The 25,858-nt window shown below is 41.8% G+C and overlaps 1 protein-coding gene across 2 annotated transcripts in view; it reads right to left on the reverse strand.

Annotated features, from left to right (window-relative positions):
* The window catches only part of NRG1 (neuregulin 1), a 305,415-nt gene that overhangs the window by 137,312 nt on the left and 142,245 nt on the right, over nt 1-25,858 (reverse strand). For both annotated transcript variants that reach the window (XM_074812991.1, XM_074812990.1), the window contains exons 2-4: nt 16,346-16,523; nt 9,968-10,092; nt 2,110-2,160 (exon numbers count right to left, since the gene is read on the reverse strand). In XM_074812991.1, the coding sequence (XP_074669092.1) occupies nt 2,110-2,160; nt 9,968-10,092; nt 16,346-16,500 (331 nt within the window). In that variant the 5' untranslated portion in view covers nt 16,501-16,523. The remainder of the gene's footprint in view (nt 1-2,109; nt 2,161-9,967; nt 10,093-16,345; nt 16,524-25,858) is intronic.

Here is a 25,858-nt window from a genome sequence, read left to right on the forward strand (position 1 = left end):
GATTTTCACTGTCTTAAGAGTTCAGCAAAACATATGATGTCATACATGAATAAAGAATTCAAGAGTGTGCTTGATGAGTACCATCAGCTGGAAGGGTTTGCAGAGAGAGCACTTTGCCTAAGGTGGCAACATGATGTGTTTCTGTGAAGAGGGATAAAGGAAATCAGGGTGGCTAGCAACCAGCCAGAGGATCCTAGGGAGCAGGTCAGGCATACTGCATGCTCTGTAGTGAAACATTTAACAGCATGTCATGTCAGGCAGAAAAGATTAATCTGTTGCCTAATAGAGTCAGTTTTTAGGCAGAGTAAAACCACACTTAAAATCTAAGAATGCTCTGATAATCCTCCTATCACCAAAAAGTAACTGTAGCAAAAACAACTTGAAGAGACCTAGCTCCTGGTGATTTAAATACCAGCATCTCACTGTAGCATATCTTCAATTAAAGAAGCAACACACTGATATCTTCCTTACACTTGCAAGGACTGAAAAAAATCAGCAGTGATCAAAACTCCAGACACTACTGGTCAGCTGTCTGGACCCAGGGATGAGCGAGAACAGTGGGAAAAACAGCACCTGGCTGGATTTGGGACTGAGCAGTTCTCTGCTCCATCCACATAGCAAAGACCTACTCAGAGCTCCATGAGAAGACCTCAACAATCAGTCACTGAACATACTGCTTTCTGATCTCCTTCAGGACAACAGTGTGATGTGCCATGTGGCATGAAATCTGACAGTGCAGCAATTCATTAGGAATGCAGCCAGCCTTTTGAACATCTCAGCTTCCTCCTCTCCAGTGGTACAATAGCAGAAAAGAGGAGAACAGTACTGTAACAGCAGGCACTGGAAGGGACATAAGCAGGAAAAGAGACCACTCAAGAACAAGGAATTTAGTTCATGGGAAAGAAGGGAGTGAGGTGGAGGGACTGCATTCTTGCTGCACAAGTGAAAAGACAAGGCAAGCCCAGCAGAGTCAGTGATGAGCGTGTCACCTCTTTTGAACAAAAATGGTTCCAATGGTTACAGGACACTTGCTATCAGCTATGTGGTCTCACACATATCCAGTGAAGCACCAGTGACAGGCCTCACTGAGAACATGAAAGAATATGGGCACATCCAATGGCTCTTCTATTAGGCAGTAGTGCCAAGATTTCAGAAGTAGGTCGCCACACACGCAGATTCATCAAAGGAAAGGCTGCACGCATGCTAAATGCAAAAGCTGGCAATCACACTGTTTTCCTTGATCTAGCCTACAAACACTGTCATCTCACACTAAAACCTGTCTTTGCCAGACACAGCTTTCTCAAAAAAGCTAGCAGGACCCCAGCCTCTCTGCCAAGCAGGATATGTGCATCTTGTAAATCCTTGGGATGCTTGACTTGCACATGCCTATCCACAGCTCCCTCAGCCAAACTCAGCGGTAGAGACAACTGCCTGTATTGCAGCCGTATATAAAGTAACTCTTAATAGTTAAAATAATGAAAGTGACTTTTCACTGGGGTCAGTTCCAGGAGTAACTCTGGAGGTGTGCAATCTGTAACTGCAGGCAGGATGCTGAAAGCAAAATTCCACTAGCCTGAAAGGAAACCATCTCGAGAAGGCTCTAAGTGTGCCAAGGCAGCTTCAAAAGTGGTTGAACTACTGACAGTGAGTTAGTTACCTGTCACAGACCCTGCAGAAATGTCAGAAATTAGAGCCCTAAGGAACAAAGCAGTCTAAGCAACAGACTATCTGGAGGAAACATCAATGTATCTACACACTCTGCAAATTTGTATGCAGCTGCTAGGATTTACAGGAACAGAAGCAAAAAGTGCTTTTTCTAGACACAGTTCCTAACAACTCAAATATTTTTTCACTTGCACTGCTGCAGGCTGACAACTGCAGGCCACGTTAGCATCCTCAATACAGCTCCAGGATATTAAAAGCATGCTTAACCCCTTCTTTGTTCATTTCTCAGTCCCTGAAGTAGCTCCAGTATTCGAGGTGATATGCAGGTACTGAGATGCTGGATGTAGGTGAATTGTTCTCTGCTAAGAGGGAGCAGTTTCAGAGCTGCAGAAGCAGTTTCAAGAGGAAATAAAGAGATAGAAAGACTCTGTTAATTCAACTTACGTGAAGAAGTTTTTGTCCCTTCTGTTGATACTGGTATCTTGCTGGTGCTCTCTGGAAAACACAAGAGGCAACAAGAAGTTATAATGTGGAGTCAGATGATCCTCTAACAGCATTCAGCTCCAAGAATGGACGAGGTAAATGGGAAAAAGGTGCTCAAAGAAGCAAGCTCAAATTCTGCTTCAGTGGGCAGAGGCTGCAAATCAGACACCATCTTGCAAATGTTTCATTTTGGGAAAAATTGAAAAATGATGGTGTCTACTAGTAGAACTGAAGAAATAAGCCTGTTTCTTCTGAAAGAAGCCAGTTGTTCAATTTCTCATTCTCTTCTGGGAATAACTATCAGCAGCAACAGGAGAAATCATGCAGATGGCTCTGCTTCTGGAAGGCGTCAGTGTGAGTATTCACTCCTTATGCTTCTAGGCAGTTAAATTTTGCAAAGACATGTTCCTCTTCATATCACTTGAATTGCTGGTAAGTACCTCCAGTAATGTCACTTGCCACTGCAGGGAAATTTTCTAAATCACACATGCAAACCCAGTCCCTCAAGGGATGACTGTTGGGGGCCCTGTGATGAAAATTAAGCAGGTACTTTGCTGAAGAGATGAGAAAAGTTGCTCTTCCATACTGGTCCTACAGATATATGATATTACTAATGACATACAGCCATGGACTTCTTGCACCTACTTGTTGAACTGGCTGATGGTTATGGTGGATGATGTTGCTGTGCTTAGATCCCTGCTAATGCCTTGCAGAATGCAGATGGGAGAAATCAAAAATCAGAAAGCCTTTGTTTAGGCTTCACAGAGTTGTACAGAGACCTCATTCCAATGACACCATCCATCTGCCTGTGTGCTACTAACCCCACAAGCCACAACTGTGTGCAATTTCCTAGGTGTGAACAAATCACCCTTCAGTTGTATGCATCAACAAACTTGGTCTTCTACAAGTTCTCAAAACACTTTTCAGCCTCATAGTGATGCAGTTCAACACAGCTGCAAAAGTTTCAACTCCACAACTGGAGAAGGGCCACAAATGCCAGGGAAGAAGTCTTGTCCTGAAACTTCAAGGCACACCAAGAATCCTCTGGTAGGCCGACCAAAAAGAATTTAGAAAAAAACTGCATGAGAGATTTAGGAAAAGGCAACTTAGGAATGTTTTTACTCTGTTCTGTGATTCCAAATCAGGTGACTCTCTGCTCACTGTCCACAGAAACTTGGCCAGAGACAAAACTCAATCCAACTGTCTTCCCTTCAACATCCCTCTCATTAAACCTCAATGTTGAGCCTGTATTTTAATTTCTTACTTGCTAGCTCTTCTTTTGTATTTTTGCTGTTTTGGTCCAGTTTTCTTTGGCAATTATCTTGTTTGCCTGGGCAATATGTCCCAGTTTCATCTCACTAATCTGAGAGAACATGTTAAGCAGCATTTCCCTGATAGCCAGTGATGTGTGGCATTGAAATGAGCATCATAAGTAGAATTTTTAAGGTCAAAACCTTTGCACTAGGTCTTAGAACACAGTAGCCTGTAGCCAGGCAGCTTTCAGGACCATTTTTTGGGTATGGAGGCAGTTTGCTATTGTGCAGCTGGGTTGTCTGAGCAATTAACCTTTCTCAGTCACAACAGGAGACAACAGGTCTGACAGCTGTGTAGCTCAGGATGTGGCATAACTGGAGCAAATTCTTCTTTCACCATTAAAGAAAACATGTTTTATTTAGTGTCTGTGTGGAGCTTGATGGAGCATTTCTTACTGCTGCCTTCCCAGTCCAGCTCTGTCAGTACAAATGCCAGTGGGAAGCTTCCCTGCCAGTGGAAAATACAGCTAGAGCCTCCCACACCTGAAATGTGCCAAGAAATACATTTGGAAAACATGTGTCAAAGTCACACATTACCAAGACCCGCTACTGACATTCATGTTAGCAACATTAACAGTGGATGCTAACATTTGGAAGACGCAAAATTTGTGTGTATTGCATACTGAGGACAGTACACCACAACAGTAAGAGAGACATTTTACTCCACTCAAGAAGGCTATCATGGATCCACACAACAAGCCATCTGAACACAAGAAGGAGAGAGAAAAAAGGCTGATTGTAGGGGGCTGTCAGTACTTGCCCAAAGTAGAAGAGCTGGAAGCATTTTTCAGTCATGACACTTGCAGTTGCTGCTGCAGTCTGCTAAGGTATGGAGACATCATGTTTAAGTCCCCATGAGGAACAGCTACCTCAGATGCTCCATCCACTTCTGTCTCCTGGTGCTTCTAGGAGCACTTAGTTTTGGTGAAGTACTGTTTTCTGAAACTGGATATGTTTGTCCTGGGGTTTTCTTATGTAAAAATATTGAAGGATGGACAAGAGATCCTTGTTTGGTGACACTTTAATGGACAGATCCCTGCAGTCTCTCAGTCCCCTTTCCTTAGTACTCTGGCCAGCTCCATCTCCTGCTGTCTCCTCTGGCAAGATGAAGAAGAGCCCCTTTCAATTCCCACAGGACTCAGAGCAACCTACCACCTTGCTGGGCTTGATATCTTGATCCATCCTTCCAGGTAGGAAGCTTTGTTTGGGCTGCTGAGACAACTCAGTGCCTGGACAACAACCTCTGCTGTAATGCCTTGAGTGAGGTAGGAGGTCCTCCTTCTCAGGAAAGGCCTTTTCTCCAGTGATAACCAAACATCTAACAGCCCTAGAGCTACTGTTGTGAAAATCCCTCTGCATGCCCTCACAGCCTTTTTTTTTCCCCCAGTTAGCTTGCCAAAGGCCTGACAGAAAAAGCCTGCTTGAGCAAACTGGAAGGACTTGGTTAATCTCATGGGTTTTGATTCAGGTCTTGAACGTAGCTCTGACAACCCTGACACAGACAACAACCTGAGCTCTGAGGAGGATTCAGACACCATGAACATCACAGGTAGTTAGAGCTGCAAACAAGTTTTCTGTCATCCTGAGGTTTACTTTCTGGCAGTGATACAGGACTTAAGCCTTGTGACTTAAGCCTCATTCAGGCTACACATTCTGAATTATATGAAGAATGACACAAGCTAGTACACACCTGAAGAAAAGGGCAGTATCTGAGACCTCTGTTACTCGGTCTACAGACAGCAGAATAGGGATCAATTGTGTTGAAGGTGAGTAAGGCCTCAGAGGCATGCACGCACATGTGGTCAAGGACAAAGGAAGATCCAATGGATAAACTGACTTTTTGTTTCTTAAAACTACTGTGCTTTTAACTTTTTCCCTGGTCCTCCAAGAAACTACCACCCCAAATCAGATTGAAACAGCACCACCCTCAATTCAAATACATCAAATTGCAAGGAAATGTTCAAAGCTACTCTTAGGGGAATTGCTGAGCCAAGGTGAGTGATGGGCACATTTCTTTCTATGTGGAGGCCCAAATCAATGACATTGGACCAGGCATGATGATTTGCACCAGTTCAGAATTTGACCCATTACTCCAGCCAGTTAAAAACAAACTATGGCCCCAGGTCATCTGTAACTATGTGTAACTTGGAGCTGTTAGTACCACTGCAAGCCCTATGGATGCAGAACCAGAAGCCTGCACAGGCCATTGACTGCATAGATAATGAATTTACCAAGGCTTACCTCTGCCTACAGTTGAGTTACATGAACCAATCACCTGAGCACTTCTTGTTCCCTTCAACTCAGGCAAAGTTCTTCCAGCGACTCCCACTGATGACTCAAACTACATCTACTCACTTTGCACAGACATGCAGGATGAGTGCTCACACAATACGGATGAGTGCTCACACAATACCCTGCACACAACCCAGCAGTTATGCAGCACCACAAACTTCTAACTTCTGAAATATCTCTGCAGGAATCCACCCTTTTGCACCCTGAGTTATGCTCAGCACTGCAAAGATCCTTAGTGAGGCAAAAGATTTAGGTCAACAGGTTTTAATGGAAAAGACTGACACCACATTCAGCTGGAGCTGTGGCATGTCAACACTTTAGAAAACAAGCACTTACTTAGTTGTCTAAATGAGGGGTTTTGTGAGCAAGTTTTCAAATGTGAAATTGAAAGCTTTGGCTGTGGTATGAAGTATTCTCTCAGTGTTATTTATTAAGCCTAGTAAAGTCTTATGTTCATGAGAAACTTCCTGGAAAAATTCACTCCAAGAATTTTGCCTGGCTAAAGTGAGAAATTAGGATAGAAAAAAGTTATTATTGCATTAGCAAACCTGTGCAGTATCTATACAACTCCAGGAGAATTTCATGCCTCTATTCTGACCTCAATTACAATCTTTCTTAGGGGAGCATACATGAATAGGAGTGAATGAAAATAAGAGGCATCTCATATCATGTCGGCAAGTTATACTCATTATAAATTTTAAAGAAAGCAGAATAGCTCCCACTGGTTGCTATTAAGACTAGTAAAAAATAGTGTTTGTCTACCTGTTTTTATATTTGTTGCATTTTTAATCCACATGTATGGCTCTATAGACAAGGCTTTATGTTTCTTTCAATAAAAATGAGAAAATTTAAAAGACTATGTAGATTAATATATTTTGTGTGCGTTTATGTGTAGCAAAAACTTGCACAAGAGCAAATCTGGCAGTTTTAAGTAACAGCAATAATAATAATAACAGTAACAACAAGAAGGACACAAATTACTATTGCATTGGATATTACTGTTTAAGACAGAAGATTTTACCTTTTCTGGGAATGAGATCAGGGAAAAATAAAGCTCTTTATTCACCGAAAACAACAAAGACATTTTTACAATTCTTTTATTGAGAAATACTGGGGGTTTTTTATGCTTTGGAGCATGGAATTGAAAATAGCAATTTTCAGACATGTGACCTTAGTGGCAAAAGAGTGGCTTTTCCTGTTCTCGGGCAAAAAACCCAACATAGTTGCCTTGTTCTTCGTGTGTTTTTTCCTAATGCCCATTGCTAGTTGATGTTAGAGACAAGGGATCACACTAGATAGACCTTTGGTCTGGCTCTAGAGTTTTCTTTTGTGGCATACACCAACAAAAAAAATTTCAATTAAAATAGTTAAAGTTTGACAAAATTCTAGGGAATTAAAACCAAGATTTTTATACTGAAAAGCAGTAACTAATCTCTTGGTGGAAAGAAAAATAAACCCATGCCCAGAAATGCCATCACCTTATCTTACCCTTGGTCTTAAAGCACCCAGCATAAAGGGAAAGGAGGATCAAGTTTGTGGATAGCAGGGCACACATAATAAACATGGCCAGGTGAGGTCATTAAGTTAAAAGTCATAACTAAAATTATGATTCACATAGCAGAGCAGGTCAGGATGACCATAAGAAAGTCGGGCCCTCTGATGCACCATTTTTTACCCCATTGTTACCCTATTTGCTGTAGGTGGAAGGAAACAACCTCCCTACCTACCCAGAGAGGTTCAGCCCTCCCAGATATCTACATCTCAGTTTTCTACAGGGGCTTCTGTGTTGCACTGGACCCCAAGGTCTTCTCCAAAAGCCCATTAGCAGGAAATAACAAATAAGAGCTAAACATACTGTGTTGTGGTTTGTTTCTTTTCTTTTTTTTTTTTTTTAAACTCTCCCTTTCTTACAAATAGTGCAGGACCTCACAGATATATAGGACCTGAGTAATGACTGCCCTTCAGGGCTCATTACCGAGTTTGGATCCCAAATCTGTCATTAAGCTAGCAAGGGGAAGAGGTCAGGGAATGTGGGGGAAGGAAGGGTGAGAAGGTCACCCATGCAGGAGGTCTGTCCCTGTTTGCAAAGCAGATGTTGCCCTCCGAGCCCTTAGGGATCCATTGCTCTTAAGTCGCCAGATGCTGCTCATGCTGTTCCTCAAATCCAGGTGGAAAATTCCATCGTTAAGAAGAAAATAAGGAAAAAGTTTACTGGTAATTTATAAGCAACAGTAAGCAGAGGGGACTCAGATGTATGTGTAGCAACCTAATATGCATGATTGATTTACTCAACCAATGAATGGTGCCATGCCTGATTCTAGATTATCAAGTATCACTGAGATGTTCCAGTTCAGATATCACTGAGTTTCCAGTTCAGATCTTTACAGACAAGAGCCAGCTGCTAGGTTTAGATTGGATCCAAGTTTGTCCCGCATTCAAGGGAGTTTGCATGCACGGCCATGTTTTAAACAACTTACATTTCACAACAAGATTAGACAGATTCTAATGTAACAGTTATAAATGCACATTAACAGGGTTTGCCTGAAAATGTTTTCATTGAAAACCTAGCTCCCGTCTTCCCATAGCAGGGGTGTTTTGCTGTCATCCAGCACAGCCCAAAAGGAAGTTGAAAAATCCATGTCAAGAAGCATAGGAATGAGGTTCCACATCCACTTGCCAGCCATGACAACATTCCTTGTCTAAGAAAGTAATAGTGGAAGGCCAAACAATTTTTTTTTGCATTTATCTGTATCACTTCCCAGGCACAGTGCCTACAGCTGAGTTTTGGAAACTCCAGTGTCTTGGAAACAGTATAGGAGCTTTCCATGTAAGCAGCTAATGAGCAACCAAAATTTGTATTCATGGAAACCAAGAGCATTTACAAAGCCACACAGAAACACCTACCCATTTTTCCTCCTAATAACATTCTGGTAAATAACACTTGATCTTTTATATCAGTCTCCTGACATCTGATCGTGATTGTAATACCATACAGCTAGTATGAAATCTTAGCACCTGAGATTCTTTAGTTGATGAAATAGAATAGCAAATACACAAAATGAATACAGTCGAGCAATGGCTGCGTGACAACAAAACATCAGATAGCCAAAGAAAAATCCCACTGGCAAAGGTTTACATTTGGTTTTCTACCTATTTAAATGCCTATCTCCTGTTTCAGAGGATAATGTGAAACAGAAAGGCAACCCTCATAAATTCCCATTACAACATCTTTACACCCATCTCAGATACATGCAGAACTTCTGCTTTGTTTGCTAATGAAGGCATGTTTGTTTGATACTTCACAACCGGCTGGACACTGGAGTTTGAATTATCGGAGCTGAATTAAAAAATCTAAGAAACAAGATTTCAGCTGAACTGCAGCCTCCAATGCACTCACAGGGAGAAAGAGTATTGTTGAAACATTTGTGTACAATAGAAACGCTCACGAAATTCCATCAGAAGCAATTGGAACTTCCTGTAAATGAAATGGAAAGAAGCCCTGCAAAAATAGCAATCTATAATAATTTTAAATCATCTGGGTAAGTCTGAATGTTATCTGCCTCATAAGAAGCTCTGCTTCTCAAGAAATAAGTTCAAATCACAATACCTGAATTAAAGTACCTGAATTAAATTCATGCCTTTGAATAATATGCCTTTAAATTAATTCATGCCTTTGCTTTTATTATTTTAGAAATCAAAAGAAAAACCTATAAACATCTGTGAAAATAAAAATGGTGGCAATCAGCCCCATACAAATATTACTTAAAGAGAAAGAGAGGCCTGCTGGTTTAGAAGTTCAGACTAGGGCATGTTTTATATTAAATGAAAGCTTCCCCACAGGCCTACAGTGCCTCTGGTACTCTCGTATACTATGGGAATTAGAATAAAATTCCCTTCCCTTCATCCTCTTCTTATCTTGACTATTCAGACTGTGTCTTAGACTTGGTGTTGGAAAGTGTCTCACGGAAAATGCTGATCTCTCCTGAGATCCGTAGGAGGCATCCTATTTGTCTGGGTAAGGAAAACTGAACATCTCAACTACACAGCAGATGAGCCAGGTCTGATTAATTTTCTTAGTACACCTAACAGATTTCAGTGTTTCCGCTTCCACTTCACTTGCAAAGCTTTCCTCTCCTCCAGACCCTTTTGTTCTGGTGGCAGCTCTAATAGATGGTCTTTCTGAACATGATAGTAAAATAAAGAGTTGACCTTACCATTGGTGTCTGTGATGATAACACTGGCTTTAGTACTGTCATTCCCTAGTTTGCTGCTCACTCTGCATGCATATTCCCCAGCGTCAGCCAACGTGGCTCTGTAAATGTGAAGCTCAGAGTATTTCCTGTGAAATCAGAAAAAACATGTAAACATCCTGTACTGAGTAACAGTCACTGCATTGGCTAATGCACTCTTTTTTTCTTTTCAGCAAAGAGTCTTGTCTTCCATTCTTACTGACAGATTAACACTATCCAGGTTTGAAAGAAGGGAGGAGAATAAAAAAATATCTCTCTTAAAGGCTTCTGGAAAACACGCATATTAATGAACTCAAATGAAGACACTTGTTCATGCTTTTCTGCTTGAGAAGAGTCTTTGTTCTTAAAGGAAATCTGAAAAGCAACCTTCCCCTCTCAGCTGAATTGTTTGCTATCCAGATGCCACAGAGATGTGTGTAATATTAAAATAGATAACCCTTTCCTATAGGTTCATATTGCCAGTGACAGAGTTCTGGATAAACACTGTAGTTTCCAACATCTGACTAAATAATCATGAGATTAGGACACACCACTCTCTTTAACAACCTCTGAAACACCAATAGTAAATCATTCTCCAGCACTAACAAAAAATTATGGGCAGGAGCACAATTTGCATGAAGCTATGTTTTGTTCCTGGCTCAGAGATGTAATTTAATCAGTCTGCAAGGTTTTAAGATTAGATTTTAAAATGCAGAACTCCTGCCTGCCCATTAATTTGGCAGGAACATGTTCTGGTGTCATTCAAGGGGTCCCCAACTCATGTGATGGCAGTAATCCCATTACCTAGATTGTGGAGAATGACTAGCTAGGGGAAAATACACATATTATTACTGTTCCCAGTTTCTGTTTAAAAGAAGTGCTTCAGGAAAGATTTTGCCTGTGGCAAAGCCTGTTCATTTATCTACAGAATAGTTATTTAGTGGAGTGCATGAGTGTGGATTCCCTAAATCGGCCTACCCCAACAGGAAAGACTGATCCCAGGAGGCAGGGGGTTCTTCACCCTAAAAGCTCATAGTCACCAGCATGTCTAGTGATGACTGCTGAGCTAAGCAACATTTGAGGAGCTGCTTTGCTTCTGGGCAGCCATGTCTCCTAACTCTCCATGCAGAGATGACAACTGGTTACCCCTTCTGTGAACCAGTGAGCAGGGCTGGGTTCAGACCAGAAACAAGTCTGTGTAGCAGGGGGGCTTCTGGAGCAACCAAAATGTTCAATGCCACCTTCCAACCAATACTTGTGAGCTATTCCTCCCTCCAGCAGAGTAAACTATTGCATCTGCTATCAAACATCTGCTTACTGTCAGCTCAGCCTTCCTTGCCTCTATATGAAGGTCCTACTACTTAAGGAGTCAGCACTGTGGCTGCCATGGGATGAAAGCAGTGTGCTAGGTGAACCCCAGCTGTGCTAGAAACCCACATTACAAGAGTTTCCCCTCATGTCATGAAAGAGGTCTGCTTTCTTGAGGCCACCAGGATTGCAAGAAGGAGGAGAAGCCAAACTAGGATTAGCAATTTGCTCGGGTTTGTTCAAATGGTAAACAACTGAATAGCTGACTATTTGGGCTTCCTTCTCAGGCAATGTTAGGAGCCCAGTTCCCAGTGCTGAATTAACTCGGCTGCATTTCAGATGGCATACAAGAACAGACTCTAGCTGGTGGCAACCATGAATATATGAGAAAAACGCAGTTGAGACACTGACAGAAGTACCCAGAAGGTGAAAGCTACCATCTCTTTGCGTGGGAATTCTGCACCTGACTAACAGCTATGCTTGTACCACAGGAAAAATGACCTGCTCTTTAATCTTCTTGCCAGCCATCTACACACCTGACTTTGCAACAGCCTGTTGAGGGCCTGCCCACAAATGTCTGGCAGTAATCTGCAGCACCCAACAGCTTGCGTGGACATGCAATATTGCACAGGTTATCTTTCAACCATGCTTGTAGACATTTGTCTAGATGGAGGGCAGGCTGTTGCCTCAGGATGCTTCAAAAGGCAATGTAAACACACTCAGGTTTTTTAGGGACTCACTGTAACATAACCCAGTGACAAGCAAGAAGCACAGCTGCAGCCGTATCACTTTTATTTGGGCACTCGCTGTAGGTCTGCTGCAGTCTCTTTTCCTCTCCATATGATACTAAGTAATATCGATGCAAACTACCTTTGTGGCACTCTTGACTTTTAGAAGAAACTCTTTGCTTTGCACATTTATTTTTATTCTTTGTTTTACATGATACCTATGGGAAAAGGTGAGGAATTGTGTCTTCCTTTTATGATTTTAAGATTATATTAAAATAGGTGAAGCAACCATATTTCTAATAAATCTACTTCTAACAAGCCAAATTTACTCTTGTTTTTAGAAAAACTCTGTAAGGAGTTTTCTCTCTGAGAGAGGAGAAATAATATGAATTTTTATAGCCGTAAGAATATTATCGAGATGTACCAGGACAGAATTCAAAACAGTCAGAGCAGAAGATGACTTATTAATGACTGTGAATAAAACAGCTCCCTAGGAATACAGTACTCCAACAACACTCACTTAAAGTCCCTGACAAGGAATTTTGTATTCAAATGCTTGTCCTTTTCTCAACCTATACCATGTTCCACAAAAAAATGACTCTCCCTATAAGATTTGCTTTTGCTATATCTTTAGCTCATTGCCACTGTGACACTGCTGAGCTTGTATTCATGAAAGGGAAGGAAATGCATCTGCAGAGTGCAGTCCCAGCCACCTTATCTGACTGCTTGAATTCATTTTGCTTCCAATCTCCATCTGTCATCCAGAATTGCCTGTCTGCGGGCAAATATCCAGGCTAAGCTTGGATGAAGCCCAAGGTACAAGGCACTTGCACACAAAGTTTTCCCATGCACTGTTGCAACCAAAGCCATCAGCTAGGTGAAGTGGCAAACAACTTCCCTCTGACCAAAAAACCCAACCCTGATAAAAGAGTCTATATTTATGTAATGAAGAGAGCCTGACTCTGTACAGCACACTACTCAAAACAAAAATGTGCAGGCTTCAACTGGGTTTGAAATCAAAGAAGGAAAATGAAACGTTACCAGTACAAGCAGACAGGCATGGGAAAGTTAGCAGGTGAAAAGCCCTTGTCAGCTGCCTGATTTTTTCTGTATCTCCATTGACACAAAGGAACAACTTAGAGCTTGGACACACAAATCAATCAATCACGCATCAGCTAGAGCATCAGAAACTCACTGACTGCACGCTCTTACTCTGTGACAAATTTGAGGTAGAAGGTGAGTGCTTGAAATGCCTTTCATTAAAATTTAAACTCATTCAGTTTCTCTTGAGTTTCCAGTGTAATGGGAACAGGCACAGTCATTTAGTGATTCACCTGTTGTACTGTCATGCCATGGCATGTCGGGGCTCTGTGCTCTCTGACTCAACCACCCTGAAATTATCCTAGGGAGCTTAGAGGACTGATCCCCAAAGTTCATTTTACATGCAGTCTTCAGAAGGTTAAGCTTTGAGGAAGTCTGCATTGCCACACACTGTTCTAAACTCTTAACAAACTAGGAGAACACAGTTAGCGTCTGCCCCACTTCTGCAAATCCTTCAAACCAGTAGTATTGACACTGGCCAAATGCACCAAATAAACATAAAGCTGCAGTGTTATCTTTTCCATGCCTACTCCAAGTGCCAAGCTTAGGTCTTAATTTTAAATTTATAATCTAGACACTTCATCATTCTGCCAGACATCTTTGCAATTTGTTAAAATACCTAAAGCTAAATATCCAGAACTCAGAAACATTTATTTTTCTCCCAACAATGGACAGGCTTTATTCTGCCATCACACAATGGGAAAAGTGATTTATTGCACAATATGACATTACCAAAAGTCACTTCTGGTCACTGGGAACTACTTACAAACTTTGTGAGGTTTTTTATAAATATGAGGAAAGTGCTTGGAATGAAGGAATCAATAAGACTGCAGTACCCTGCATGCTAATGGCTCTTCAGTAGCCTATTTTTTATGTAGCCATTTGACCTTTAAAATAGACATTAATCCCAGACAGCTCAACAATACTCTAGTTTCCCTAGTTGATGTTTCCCACACTTGGTAATAGTAAAAAAATCACACTAAAATGCTTGTTGTAATAATATGGCAGTATACGAACATGACAAACATTTATCAATGTGTTGTCATGAAAAAAACCCACAGAAAATAAGGGGGGGAAGAATCTCCTTAATCATTGATATTCCTTTCATTTGTGATGGGATCTTTTTAATGTAGCTTTGCTTACTGCAATCTGCATGTCATTTTATGCATTCATTTGCACTGCATTTTTCCCCACTTAGCTTTAGAACATGTGCCTGTCCCATTTTTCATCAAAATAAAATCCATCTCCTCTTAAGCTGTTCACATCTACTCAGTCTTGGAAGCACACATGAACAGCAAAAGAAGTGGCAAAGCACTGATGTGTCCCCAGACTAGAATCTCAAAGAAGAAAGGCAAGGAAAATCCTTCTTTATCAGCAGACATCCCTCGTCTTTCCCCTTTTTGTACTCTACATCTAGTGACTTTCACATCTCTAAATGGAAGGGCTTCTCTGTTCCACACTGATATTTCTGTTTTAAAACAGATAATAGAAGAAAGAAATTCCAAAGATGAGTAATACCCTTGTGGCTGGGGTAGCACACAGAAGTGTAAAATCCAGGTCAAAGCCTACACTCCGCCCACTTATGGTGGGGAAACAGGACTTCAGATTTCAATTTTCCAGAAAAAGGCCCAATTTTATTTTTTTTATTATGTATCTTCTGGGGAATTTTAAACATATTTTGGCACATCAACCTGAAAAATAGTCTCACACGTTCCACATGCATGCTCTAATCAATAGCTATTAGCTAGTTTCCCTCCTGCCAGCTCCTCAAAGTTTGTGGTGAAAAAAAAAAAAAGAGGAAGAAGGGAGCTGGCAGAAGGCAGTTACTGATTCAATACTGAACTGACAAAGCCCAGCCGCCAAAGGTGAAATCCTGGCTCCCGTGAGTTTGGTCAATCAGCATCAACCAAAATCTAAGAGGAGAAAATACTGTTTGCCCCTCACAGGCCTCACTGTGCTGCTGGGGAAGCTGAGGGCCAGGCTCTGACCTGAACATTTTCTTTACAGAATAGACTGAAAATACAACTCTGAAGGAGACATATGGCCCTGCAAATGGGTCCAGACAATTTGCCAGGCTATCTGCCACCTGGAACAGCTCCATTTCACAAATGCTGGAAGGAGACATCACAGGTTCCTTCTTGCCGTCTGTGCGACCATGGCACGGCGGCTGCAGTGATGGTGCTTTGCTCCCTCGCCTTGTTTCACCTTATGCCCCAGGCTGGGGTACAAGAAACTGAAAGAGAGGGCAGGATGTCTGGTTTTCAACCTGAATAACTCTGAAAAGTCAAGCACCTGTTTGATTTTGGCTGCTGTTTTGCCTAAGGATGTGACACCTGACAAAAAATATGGGGGCACCTGACACCCTGGAAGTAAAGATCTCTTGCAGAGCCCACCCCAAATCCTCTGTGTCTCATACAATGGGAAGGCATGGCCCAGTGCAGCAGATGGTAGCTCTGCCTACTGAGAGCAGAAGTGAGAGTTGAAGGGCTGTGTTCAAACAGATTTGCATAGTTTCCTTTGTTGGATGAGCATCCGCAATGGAAACTTCTTAACCTAAACACAAGGTAGAGACCAAAGAACAAAAGTCTTCTGTCTCAATGCAGAAAATACATTGTGTGGCTTCCTCTCCTTCCCCACAAAAACAAGGCATCAGACCATCTTTTGGCACTGGTCATCAGTCACAGGGGACAGTTTTCCCCAGCCAGGAGGACGACATCTGCTAGACCCATGCTTTGTTCTGCATGTGCAGGAATGCCTCTGGTAAATGACTACTGCGAACTTGCATAAGGCATTCAAAGCTAATGCAGACAGCATTCAGCCTTTCTTAAGGACTAGACTGCTTGCAAAGCAAATCTCAAAAGTATTTCCAAATCTACATTGCTTCGATGATTTTAAATGTTCTTCGATTTTAGACAATAAAAATAAGGTACCTCTGTTCTTGTCAGTAGCTTAAAAATGGCCTGTCTCCAAGGTTTACTGGTTAAAATGATAGCCTTTGACCATCAGAAAATAAATAGAAATTGAAAAGAGAAAATTATTCATGAAATATTTATACCATATTACCACTTCATCCATATGTTAGTGTCTATTTCCTTAAATTTTCTTCCTCTGTAACACAGCTTTTAGCTTTGTGATACTGCAATTAACAATTTCAATGCTTGTGTTCTAGTGAACAACTTTCCCCATCCCTCCCAGACCTGCTTGTGAGATACATCTCCGTACTTACTTTTGTTTTTTGGGAATCTTGATATTTTCCGGTCTGTTTTTTTTTGTTATTTCCTTTCCATTCTTTAACCATTTGAATCTGAGTGCAGGGTACTCTGAAGTGGTTTCACACCTTAGCACTAGCTTCTGACCCACAGCAGCCTCTTGGTTTTTCATTTCCTTCAATTTGGGAGGCACCGCTAAAGAAATAAAAGAACGTGCTGGTCATTAGGCCATTCTCAGAAGGGAAAACAGTGCTAAGTCAAGTTGAACTAGGCAAGCCACAGAGAGCAAAACCCCAGCCAGACTAGTGATGCTTCTACACCAAAACCTGAAATATAAGGACCATTTGTGTGTTACGTGTATCATGTGTAAAGTGAAAGGATCTGGAGGTTCTACAAACAGCTGAACATGAGCCAGCAGTGTGCCCAGGTGGCCAAGAAAGCCAACGGCATCCTGGCCTGTATTAGAAATAGTGTGACCAGCAGAAGTAGGGAGGTGATAGTCCCCCTGTACTCTGCACTGGTGGGGCCACACCTGGAGTATTGTGTCCAGTTTTGGGCACCTCAATACGAGAGAGATATCGAGGTGCTGGAGCGAGTGCAGAGGAGGACAACTAAGATGGTGAAGGGCCTGGAGAATAAATCCTATGAGGAGCAATTGAAGGAGCTGAGACTGTTCAGTTTGAGGAAGAGAAGGCTGAGGGGAGACCTCATCACTCTCTACAACTACCTGAAAGGACATTGTAGAGAGGTTGGTGCTGGTCTCTTCTCACAGGTAATTAGCCATAGAACAAGAGGGAATGGCTTTAAACTGCAACAGGGGAGGTTTAGACTGGACATTAGGAAAAAAATTTTCACAGAAAGAGTGGTCAGAGAGTGGAATAGGCTGCCCAGGGAGGTGGTGGAGTCACCATCCCTGGATGTGTTTAAGCGTCATTTGGACGTGATGTTGGGGGATATGGTGTAGGGGAGAACTTTGTAGAGTAGGGCTGATGGTTGGACTCGATGATCCCAAGGGTCTTTTCCAACCTGAATGATTCTGTGATTCTGTGATTTAATGACAGCCTAGTTTGGCCCTTTGGAGTCCTCCTATGTGGGTCTTACAACCTGCAAGCCATATACAGCCTTAGCGAGAACCGAAGTACTGCTTTTGAATATGGTATGAAGCACTAACAACACTTAATTGATCATGTGCACCTACACACAAGACAGCATGCTGCAGCAGACAGCTTTGGTAGGTAATACAGAAAGGGAAAGGGAGGGCATCTTGCTGATCTATTTATTTCAACTGCTATAAGTCAGGGGCTATCCAAAGGCTCCAGGTACAACTAATGCGACAGGAAGCAAAAAGCATAAATATAAGCTCGACAGCTTCCCTAATCCAAGTGAGAGTCTTTTGCTGCAGCCTTTATAACCCACATTATACACCTACCTCAAACCTCAGTTTGGCCATATCATTTCCCTGAGGCAAGATGGACTTGGAAGCCCATCAAGAGAATCAATATCAATTAAGGGTATTTTGGATCCAGAAGGGGACATTGCATTGAAAAGGTTCAGCCAATGGCTCCCACTCACTGAAGGGCTCTAGTTGATGCATCTCAATTTCTACTGTGTTGTAGCAATAGTGTTTCTTGTGTGAGTAAATCTCAAACCATTTAGAGATTTCTAAGTTAAAGACCTCTAATATTCCAAACTAGTAACTGATTTTTGAGCCCAGGCTTCACAAGAAGATGCAGTGACTCTGTGAGACACTACTCTTTGTTTGACTCCCTGGGTTAACTGCAAACCATCTTCTATCCCACAGTAAGGTAAAACACCTAGTTTAACTTTACTTCCCCTGGAGCTTAAGATAACACCTTTACCACACAACTGGGGAGGGCTAATAAGGGGAGCTACAGCTGGTCACCTGATGGGTGATAGCCTGTGAGTCCATCCTGGCTCAGTTGCACCCTGTTGTTGGTCTGCACCTCTAGAGAGCCAGTATTCCCATTCAGCACCTCTCGCTGTAGTGTGTTTTATTTCCTGAACAGCTGTAATAGTGTCCAAGGAAACAAATGGCCAGCATGGCCAAAAGATTCTCTGTAACATGCGGATTAGGAGTGTTCATCAGGACACCAACAGGTCTCCAATATGGTCCCGTACAAGAGAATGTTTTAACAAACTGGAACATGTTTGATTACGTTTTGATATCTGTTGCTTGTCTGTTTGTGGAGACTTGGTGACATCAATTGCCCTTAATTATTATTCAAATCAAACAAAAACCAAGCAGCACCATCATGGCTGTAATTATGACAGGTGTGTATAAAGAACTGGATACACACATGCCCGATAAGCAGTTGCCTGTTGCAGACAGAGCATGGCCTGTCCCACACATGAGGCAAGCTTCCTGATCCCAGCAAAGCCCAGGGAAAGTCTGATTTCCCTGGAAACTGAGCCCAGAGCAGAGCAGCATAAACAATGGTGGTTGGGAAAATGTGGTCTGCAGTGAACAAGCAAATGAAGTGGTGTCTGCTGGGCCACCAGTAGAAGACAGGATAGGGACAGAGAAGACTTCAATAATTAAAGAGCTTCTGATTAAGAGGAAGGTGACAACTTTTTCCATGTCTCTCTGCTGGTGTGGAAAACAAGTCCCTGGCAGGAAGTCTTAGGCCAGACATCAGCAAAAAGTCTGAGAGGGAGACCTTCTCTGGGGAGGGCATCCATGAAGGTTTTACACACAGAGCAGGCACGTGTGTCAGGATGGCACTGGGATGGATCAGGTAAGGCCCAGGATTTCATGACCAGAAAGAAATCTCCCCCAGAATGTCTTCTTATATGTTGGTTTCCATTTTCCATCCTGTCCGTTGTCCCCGCCCCCTCCTGCCCCCCCGATAATTTTGGAAATTCCAGTGCATTCCCAAAATGCTACTGAAACAATTTTTGCTTTCTGAAAAACAAAGGCCCACACACCATTCTGAAACCAGTATGTTCAAAAATACATACCTTTATGAGTGTGTGTTTATTTGTATATATACATACATTTACATAAGCAAACATGTAAATATTCAGGCATTTACCCAAAAGTGAGAAAGAATTTTTGAAAAATATCAATCTTTACATTTTCCAACAAAAATAGTGTTAATTAACAGCCTTACTACTGAGATTTGTGCTTACAGTTTTATTCTGTCATTAAAGAGTTAAGGTTATAGTCTTTTGTCACTATGTAAGAAAAGGAGCTGCAGATGCATGAGATAAAAAGGCAATATTCCTTCTTTCACCATATTTCACTTATTATAGTCCTAGTCCCTATCTTGCATAAATGAAGGCAATAACCTAAATTGCAAGGATCAAAATTTTTGTGCTTAAGACTTCAACTGGTTATTGACATTCCTGTCGATGTAGCAGTCTGAAACTGGGAATAAAAGGGAGATGCCATTTTGTTCCTGAATTTTATTTTAATTCAATATTATCTGCTCAAAATGACTTGCAGATTATTTTCTCCATCAGAACTGTCAACGAAAAAAAAATGTTAAATTAATATGCTCAACTCTTGCCATAATTCAGGAGTTACCAGGAAACATAACAGAAGATTTAATCAATGGCAGTGACCCTCACTAATTCACAGTAACTTGCTGTCCAAGCATGCAGACTCTCCAGGGAAAGCAGTAAAGGCTGTTCACAAACATGACAGAAAAGAGATTGTTTCTTCCTTTATTGTTTTTCCCTCCTTTTCATTTACACTATGTTTGCTTCCTTTCAGCTGCAGTTTTGCAAAAGTTAATCAGACCTGCCAGGCATATGAGAAAGCTCATGCTGATAAAACTACACCATTGTGTGCTTGGACCAAGATCAGCTACAGATTCCACTGTTGCAAGAGGTAGTTGACTTTCATCACAGTCTGTGCCAATTTCTCTGGTGCTGGTAAGACAAGACCTTGTCTGAGGGGCAAAGATGCTTTTAAAGGAGTCAAAAATGATAACTAGACATTTGTCCTCCTGACACCTCCCTCCCCTTTCCCCCTTTGTACCCATGTCATCTCCTGCCATCTTGGCTTCTTGCCACGCTTGTCACACAACACCGCTCCCGCCACTGGTGAGGCTTCTGCCCACCGCTCCGTGTGAGGCTTGCTGCTGTGGGCAGGAATGAGGGAGAAGGGGCAAGAAAAACACTTTCTGCATCTCCTACACATGGATGGAGGTTGAGGTGGCATCTGGGAAAGGATGACTTGGTCAAAGTGTTCTGTGAAGGTGGAAGGGAGCCTCGCAGCATTTCCTCTGGGTCACGTTTTGGGCAGTGCTGTTGTGAGCAGCTCTGGTATGGTGGCAGCAGAGCCCTTACCCATGCCATTCTGTCACAGAATGACAGGGGCCAGGTAGCAAAGAAAACAGACACATGCCGAAGAGAAACAGCAGAAACTAAGTGTGGAAGCACCCTGAAAGCGGTGCTGCTTGAATGAAAGGTGCAGTGGGATCCACTTTATCTGTATTCCTTGTGATTAAACCCAGAAGGGCCTCACATTTTAAGAGTCAGTTAGACACACTGAAAGGCATCCGTATTTAACCCCAGGCTCTTCACACTCCCTGGTCAGGACCTCTCTCTGTGACCCCCCCTGGTTTGAGAGACTTTCTAAGAAAGTAGTTTGACAGACTTTCTAAGAAAGCAACAGGGGCAATCACAGCAAGAGAGGGTTGTCTTGCTGTGACAAGCCCTCACAAAGCAGTGCAGCACTTGTGTCAGCAAAAGTCCTGCACTGTTGGAAGGTTTTTAACAGGCAAAAGCATGCAAGGTGTTAGATCCCTGCTTATTAAGATGACTTGAATATCTGTTATTTTGTTAGCAATTTTTTCAGAAATGTATGTCTGCTGGCCTGTGTAATATCACTACAGATAAGGAATACACATTTCCATATTCTCTCTGCAAAAGGCTCACTGATAATGTATGACTGGAGATAACTTCTTCTCTCTGGACTTCAGTGAGTTTGGCAAAGCACAGCAATCTTCTCACCCTCAGTATTTGATTGTATAGCTAATCTGCATGGAAGCTCAACACATTGAACAAATTAAACAGGAAACCTGCAAAATATTATCACACAACTACATGCTTTCAGCTGAAATTCCATGAGTGGTTGTTTTTTTTTTCTCTTTCTTTTTTTATCTAGGAAGTCCCAAAGCCTTTAAAGAGTCTGAGTACAGGAGAGTATTAAGCGTGCTTGCCAGTAAGCACATGTGTACAATTTACTATGCAAAATTGTGACAACATCTCGGTCAGTAGAAGCCACAAAAATAACACCCACTGCCTTGGCCTCAGACTTGCTTTTTTGTAGCATAATGGTCAAGGCAGGGCAATAATGCAAGACAAATTATATTATTTCCAAAAGCCTTCTCCCCTAGCATTTGAGATTGTAACCAAGCTCAGGTTTATCAGCAGCAGGCCAGATTTTCTAAAGCCTTTGGTATAAACCATATAAGCTAGGCTTCAAAATGTATACTGCTCCTGCTTAGACAACTAAAACAAACCCCAAAAGTTCAGTTGTCTTCTGCTGGTTTTAGTCCTCCTATTATTCTCTCAGGCAACATTTGGATTCTGAACACTTTTCAAAATCTGGCTATTTCCTTCCACCATGCTGAGCCTCCATGCAGGTTACCTACACGATAAAACACTGCAGGTAATGATAGGAGATAATCCCACACAACCAGCTCTCCAGAATGCCAGAGTAATTGAACACAAGATGAGAGATTGGAAAATGAAACAAATCATTTATCTACTTAAATGGGAATTTCTCAGTTTTGAACTCTTTTGAAAATACTGCCAGATACATTTCAGCTTTTGGATCTTGGTATGATTTGGATACTTGTGTCTGTGTAGAAGAGCAAAAGGAAAAATGCAAACCTGACATTTGTCTTGAGCACTATATGTAAAACCAAGATCCACAGAATCATTCTTCCTAGTGATGTTAAAAGGAAATTTTTGAAGAAATTTTAGATGCTCTAAAGGCCAAAAGAAAGGGGAATGCCACAGGAATGGCTAGCAACATGGTCAGGAGCCAAGAAACAGAGCAATAAGGAGAGATACAGCACTACAGCCATGGTCTTTGAACACTGGGCTAGCGAGGAACCAGAAAATGCTATTATAAATTAGAGTAACTACTCCCAAAAGCTAATCACAAAGCCAACTGCAACACTGACTACCCTGACCGGGAACTGCTCATCTCATGCTGTGGAGCATTTGTGTCTAAACTCAGTGAGCCTGACAGGTTTAGGTGTGACAATGCTGAGTCTCACTTCGTCCTTTCGAAGTAATGGTGCACCCAACAAACTCATAGATCTCCACATAAAGTATTTGTTTAATCAGGGTGAGATGCTTTCAAGAACATGGTATGTCTTGCCAGTGTTCATGGATATTCACCTCTAGCCATGAATCTGCTCTCTCATCTTGCATTAATTTTCTTTTCATTGTCCCTGTCAGAAGCCATGTAAACCCTTCCAGTGAGAGTATCATGGACCAACTTGTAATATAACCTTGGGAAGGCAGGATTTTCAACAGGACACTGAAAATGGACATATGAAAGAAGTATTGTGCAAATGCAGAAGGTCTCACTACTCCCCCCTCCACTCTACAAGTAAAAAGCATTTCCAGTGGAGCCGGAAAAAGGATGGTAGTGACAAACCAGCATGTCTAGGAATATCATGTCCATGAGAGAAAGACAGAGAACACCCAATTATTCAGTGTAACAAGATAACGGCAGGATGTCCTGCCTCCTGCAGTCACTTAAGATATCACTTTCTGAGCTTAGACCTCCACAGAGACAAGGAACTGCGTTCAAAGATAGCAAAATATAGGTTTCACAAGAGAAGCTGGGTGTGAGCAAGCACCTAACCTGAAGATTACAATTTAAAGGTCAACACAATTTATTTATTGATGATTGTGTCTGTAGGAACATACCACCTGATTGATTAAACACTCTATTCTGGTTCACAATGCTTTAGCTGACTCCAACTGGCTGCATCCCCGATAAACTCTGATGATCCTGTTAGACACTGTCAATACAAAAACCTGATCATACAGACTGAAAATGTGGGGGTAGCGTAAAATAAATATAGACGATATTCAATGACCAATTCAGGGACAACTGTTTATAAAGTCGATATAAAAATCTGCAGGTCCATATTTTACATACCTAAGTGCATGAAGGTAGACTCCAGAATCTTTAGTTGAGCACTAAAATTAAAACAATTCAATGCCCAGAAATGCTGTGCGGGCATAAATCCCGTGGACTTCAAGGAGACTTGCAAGTACTCAGTGATTATTTTTTTCACATTAAGCCATTTTTGATTTAGGAGATGAATTTCAGGACTTCACATTAAAATGTTTGTATCGAGTTGTGTACCTTGAAGTCAGATGAGAGGAGGAAGCGTGGCTTGCTGTATCATACATCTCTTTCTCTTCTTTGCTCTCCAGTTTAAGTGTTTTCATCCCTAATCTCTATCTTTGTTTGAAAAAATGTAAGTCACCAAACAGACTAGCGCAGCTGAGAACACCTAAAAGCAAAGGCTGTGACTGAACTGTTAAGTTGGCTGGGTCTCAGACTATGCCTTATGGCCAGACTTGGAAGGTTCACCACATCACTGGGCTGAGGCATGAAAAACTTAAACTTTGGGTGTCAGCTGTGGTACATGTGTAGCCATGCTGGTGTGCCCTAAGATCATGTTAGGAAGAATAAATACAAATGGAGGAAAAAAAGGCAAGGAAGGAAAGATGTACAATGCAACAATATTCTCCTTTGGTATAATTTCAGAGGTTATTCCTCTGGATTACTGATGAAAACCCAGTTCTTTGGTAACTCCCTTTTTTTCTCTTTTTGGTAGAATTGACTTTTTTTATAGCTTCCTTAGAGCTTTAGTCCTACAATCTGAGGGCTCAAAAGCGCTGCAATCATCTCCTCCTCTCCCTCTCACATTTTGTGTTCTCTGGCACACTCCTGTATTTGCCATCATCAGAAAACAGAGTCTTCTGTGTGTCAAATCCTGTAAACTCTTCAAATTCTATGCACTATCTTATATTTTACAACTCTTGTTTCCAACTCTTCTGGTGTCAGTTGCTTCTCCACCCTCTCAGCATTTCTCCATCATGTTCCTTCCCTTCACACAGTTCCAACAAAGCTGGGATGCTCATGTGCAAAGGACATGAGTGATTGCTTTCCCTTGATCCTAATCATAGAAAAGCCCATTTTTTTCTCCTGGCCTACATTTTTTTCTTGGCTTTGTAGCATTTTTCTGATTCCGCAATAGTTCCACTTCCCAGACAAAAGTGTACCATGCATCAGCCAATAAATTGCCCCATGCAAATCTATCCATGGCAGGTCTTCATATGCCTCAAAATCTTCTTCATCCTCTTGAGGCTGTGGAAGGCTTAGAGAAAGAATAAAAACACACATCCAGCAACACTGCCAGCACACCTCTAGTTGCCTGGTCAGAGATCTTCCTAATTAAGCATGCCAAATTGTCCCTACTCCCAGTGAGAGCTCAGTAATATATGTATAGAAGCAACAGTCTGCCACATTAGCGCACGATGCAGAATTTAAGTAACATCAGACAAAGTTGTAGTCACAAGATTCACATAAATTTTCCAGTATTAAAACAATTCTCCATGTTGACCAAGAAAACCAGAAGGACCTGCTGCCCACATGGACACCTTATTAACAAATGATACAACACAGGGAATAGGGAGTACCATGGCAGGTGAAATTCAGTGGAAATGGTGGTCAGAAGGTGATTCTCAGACCGTGAGATGCAACAGGTGACCACAAACCACCTTATCCTGCACAGGTTCACAAGAGCTAGAGTCACTGCCACCACCACCAAGGATACCTGAAAAATCTGAGTTTGGGGATATAACCACTGGAAAGAATAATTAGTGAGTACACAGAAAGACCCAAACGGGATTTACCAGAACAACTGCCTCCCCAGAAGTCTCAATCAATCTACCTCCCACAAAGTTCACACAGAGGCCACCACTTTTCACAAAGCAGATAAGAAAATTTCTGGGTATCCTCAGGCACAATTGGCAGTTTAGTGGGTTCATTTGTCCACTAATGTTCCTCTCCACAAAGAACCACCCACCCATGTTGAAATTTTGGGATGGGAAGGTGGAAAACTTGAGCTGAAACCTCATGGCTTGTTTGACATGAACAGAAACAAAATCAAAACATAGAAATCAATTCTGAGAAAACAAGGTTAATTGTAACATCAAAAGAAAAAAGTTACTGTTGCATTACAGGCTGCATAAAGTATTTACAGCAGCGTGAAGAATTTTGAAACTTTTAAGACACTGATTTGCTAATGCACAAGTCAGACTTAACACTATGGGTATTGGCTCCTCATTTGCCACTTTCCTTCCCCTCCTCTCCTTGAAATTCTTTGTGGTCATCTCTCCTAGTAATACTCTCCGGGATGTATGTGGGTGTTCAGCACAGGCTGTGGAAGGATGTAGGCCTACAAAAACATCTGTGTGCTCAAAAATTACATGGAGGAGACATGTGGAAAGCAAGGCCAGCT

This window comes from Strix aluco, chromosome Z (assembly GCF_031877795.1).
Source record: "Strix aluco isolate bStrAlu1 chromosome Z, bStrAlu1.hap1, whole genome shotgun sequence".
Taxonomy (NCBI): domain Eukaryota; kingdom Metazoa; phylum Chordata; class Aves; order Strigiformes; family Strigidae; genus Strix; species Strix aluco.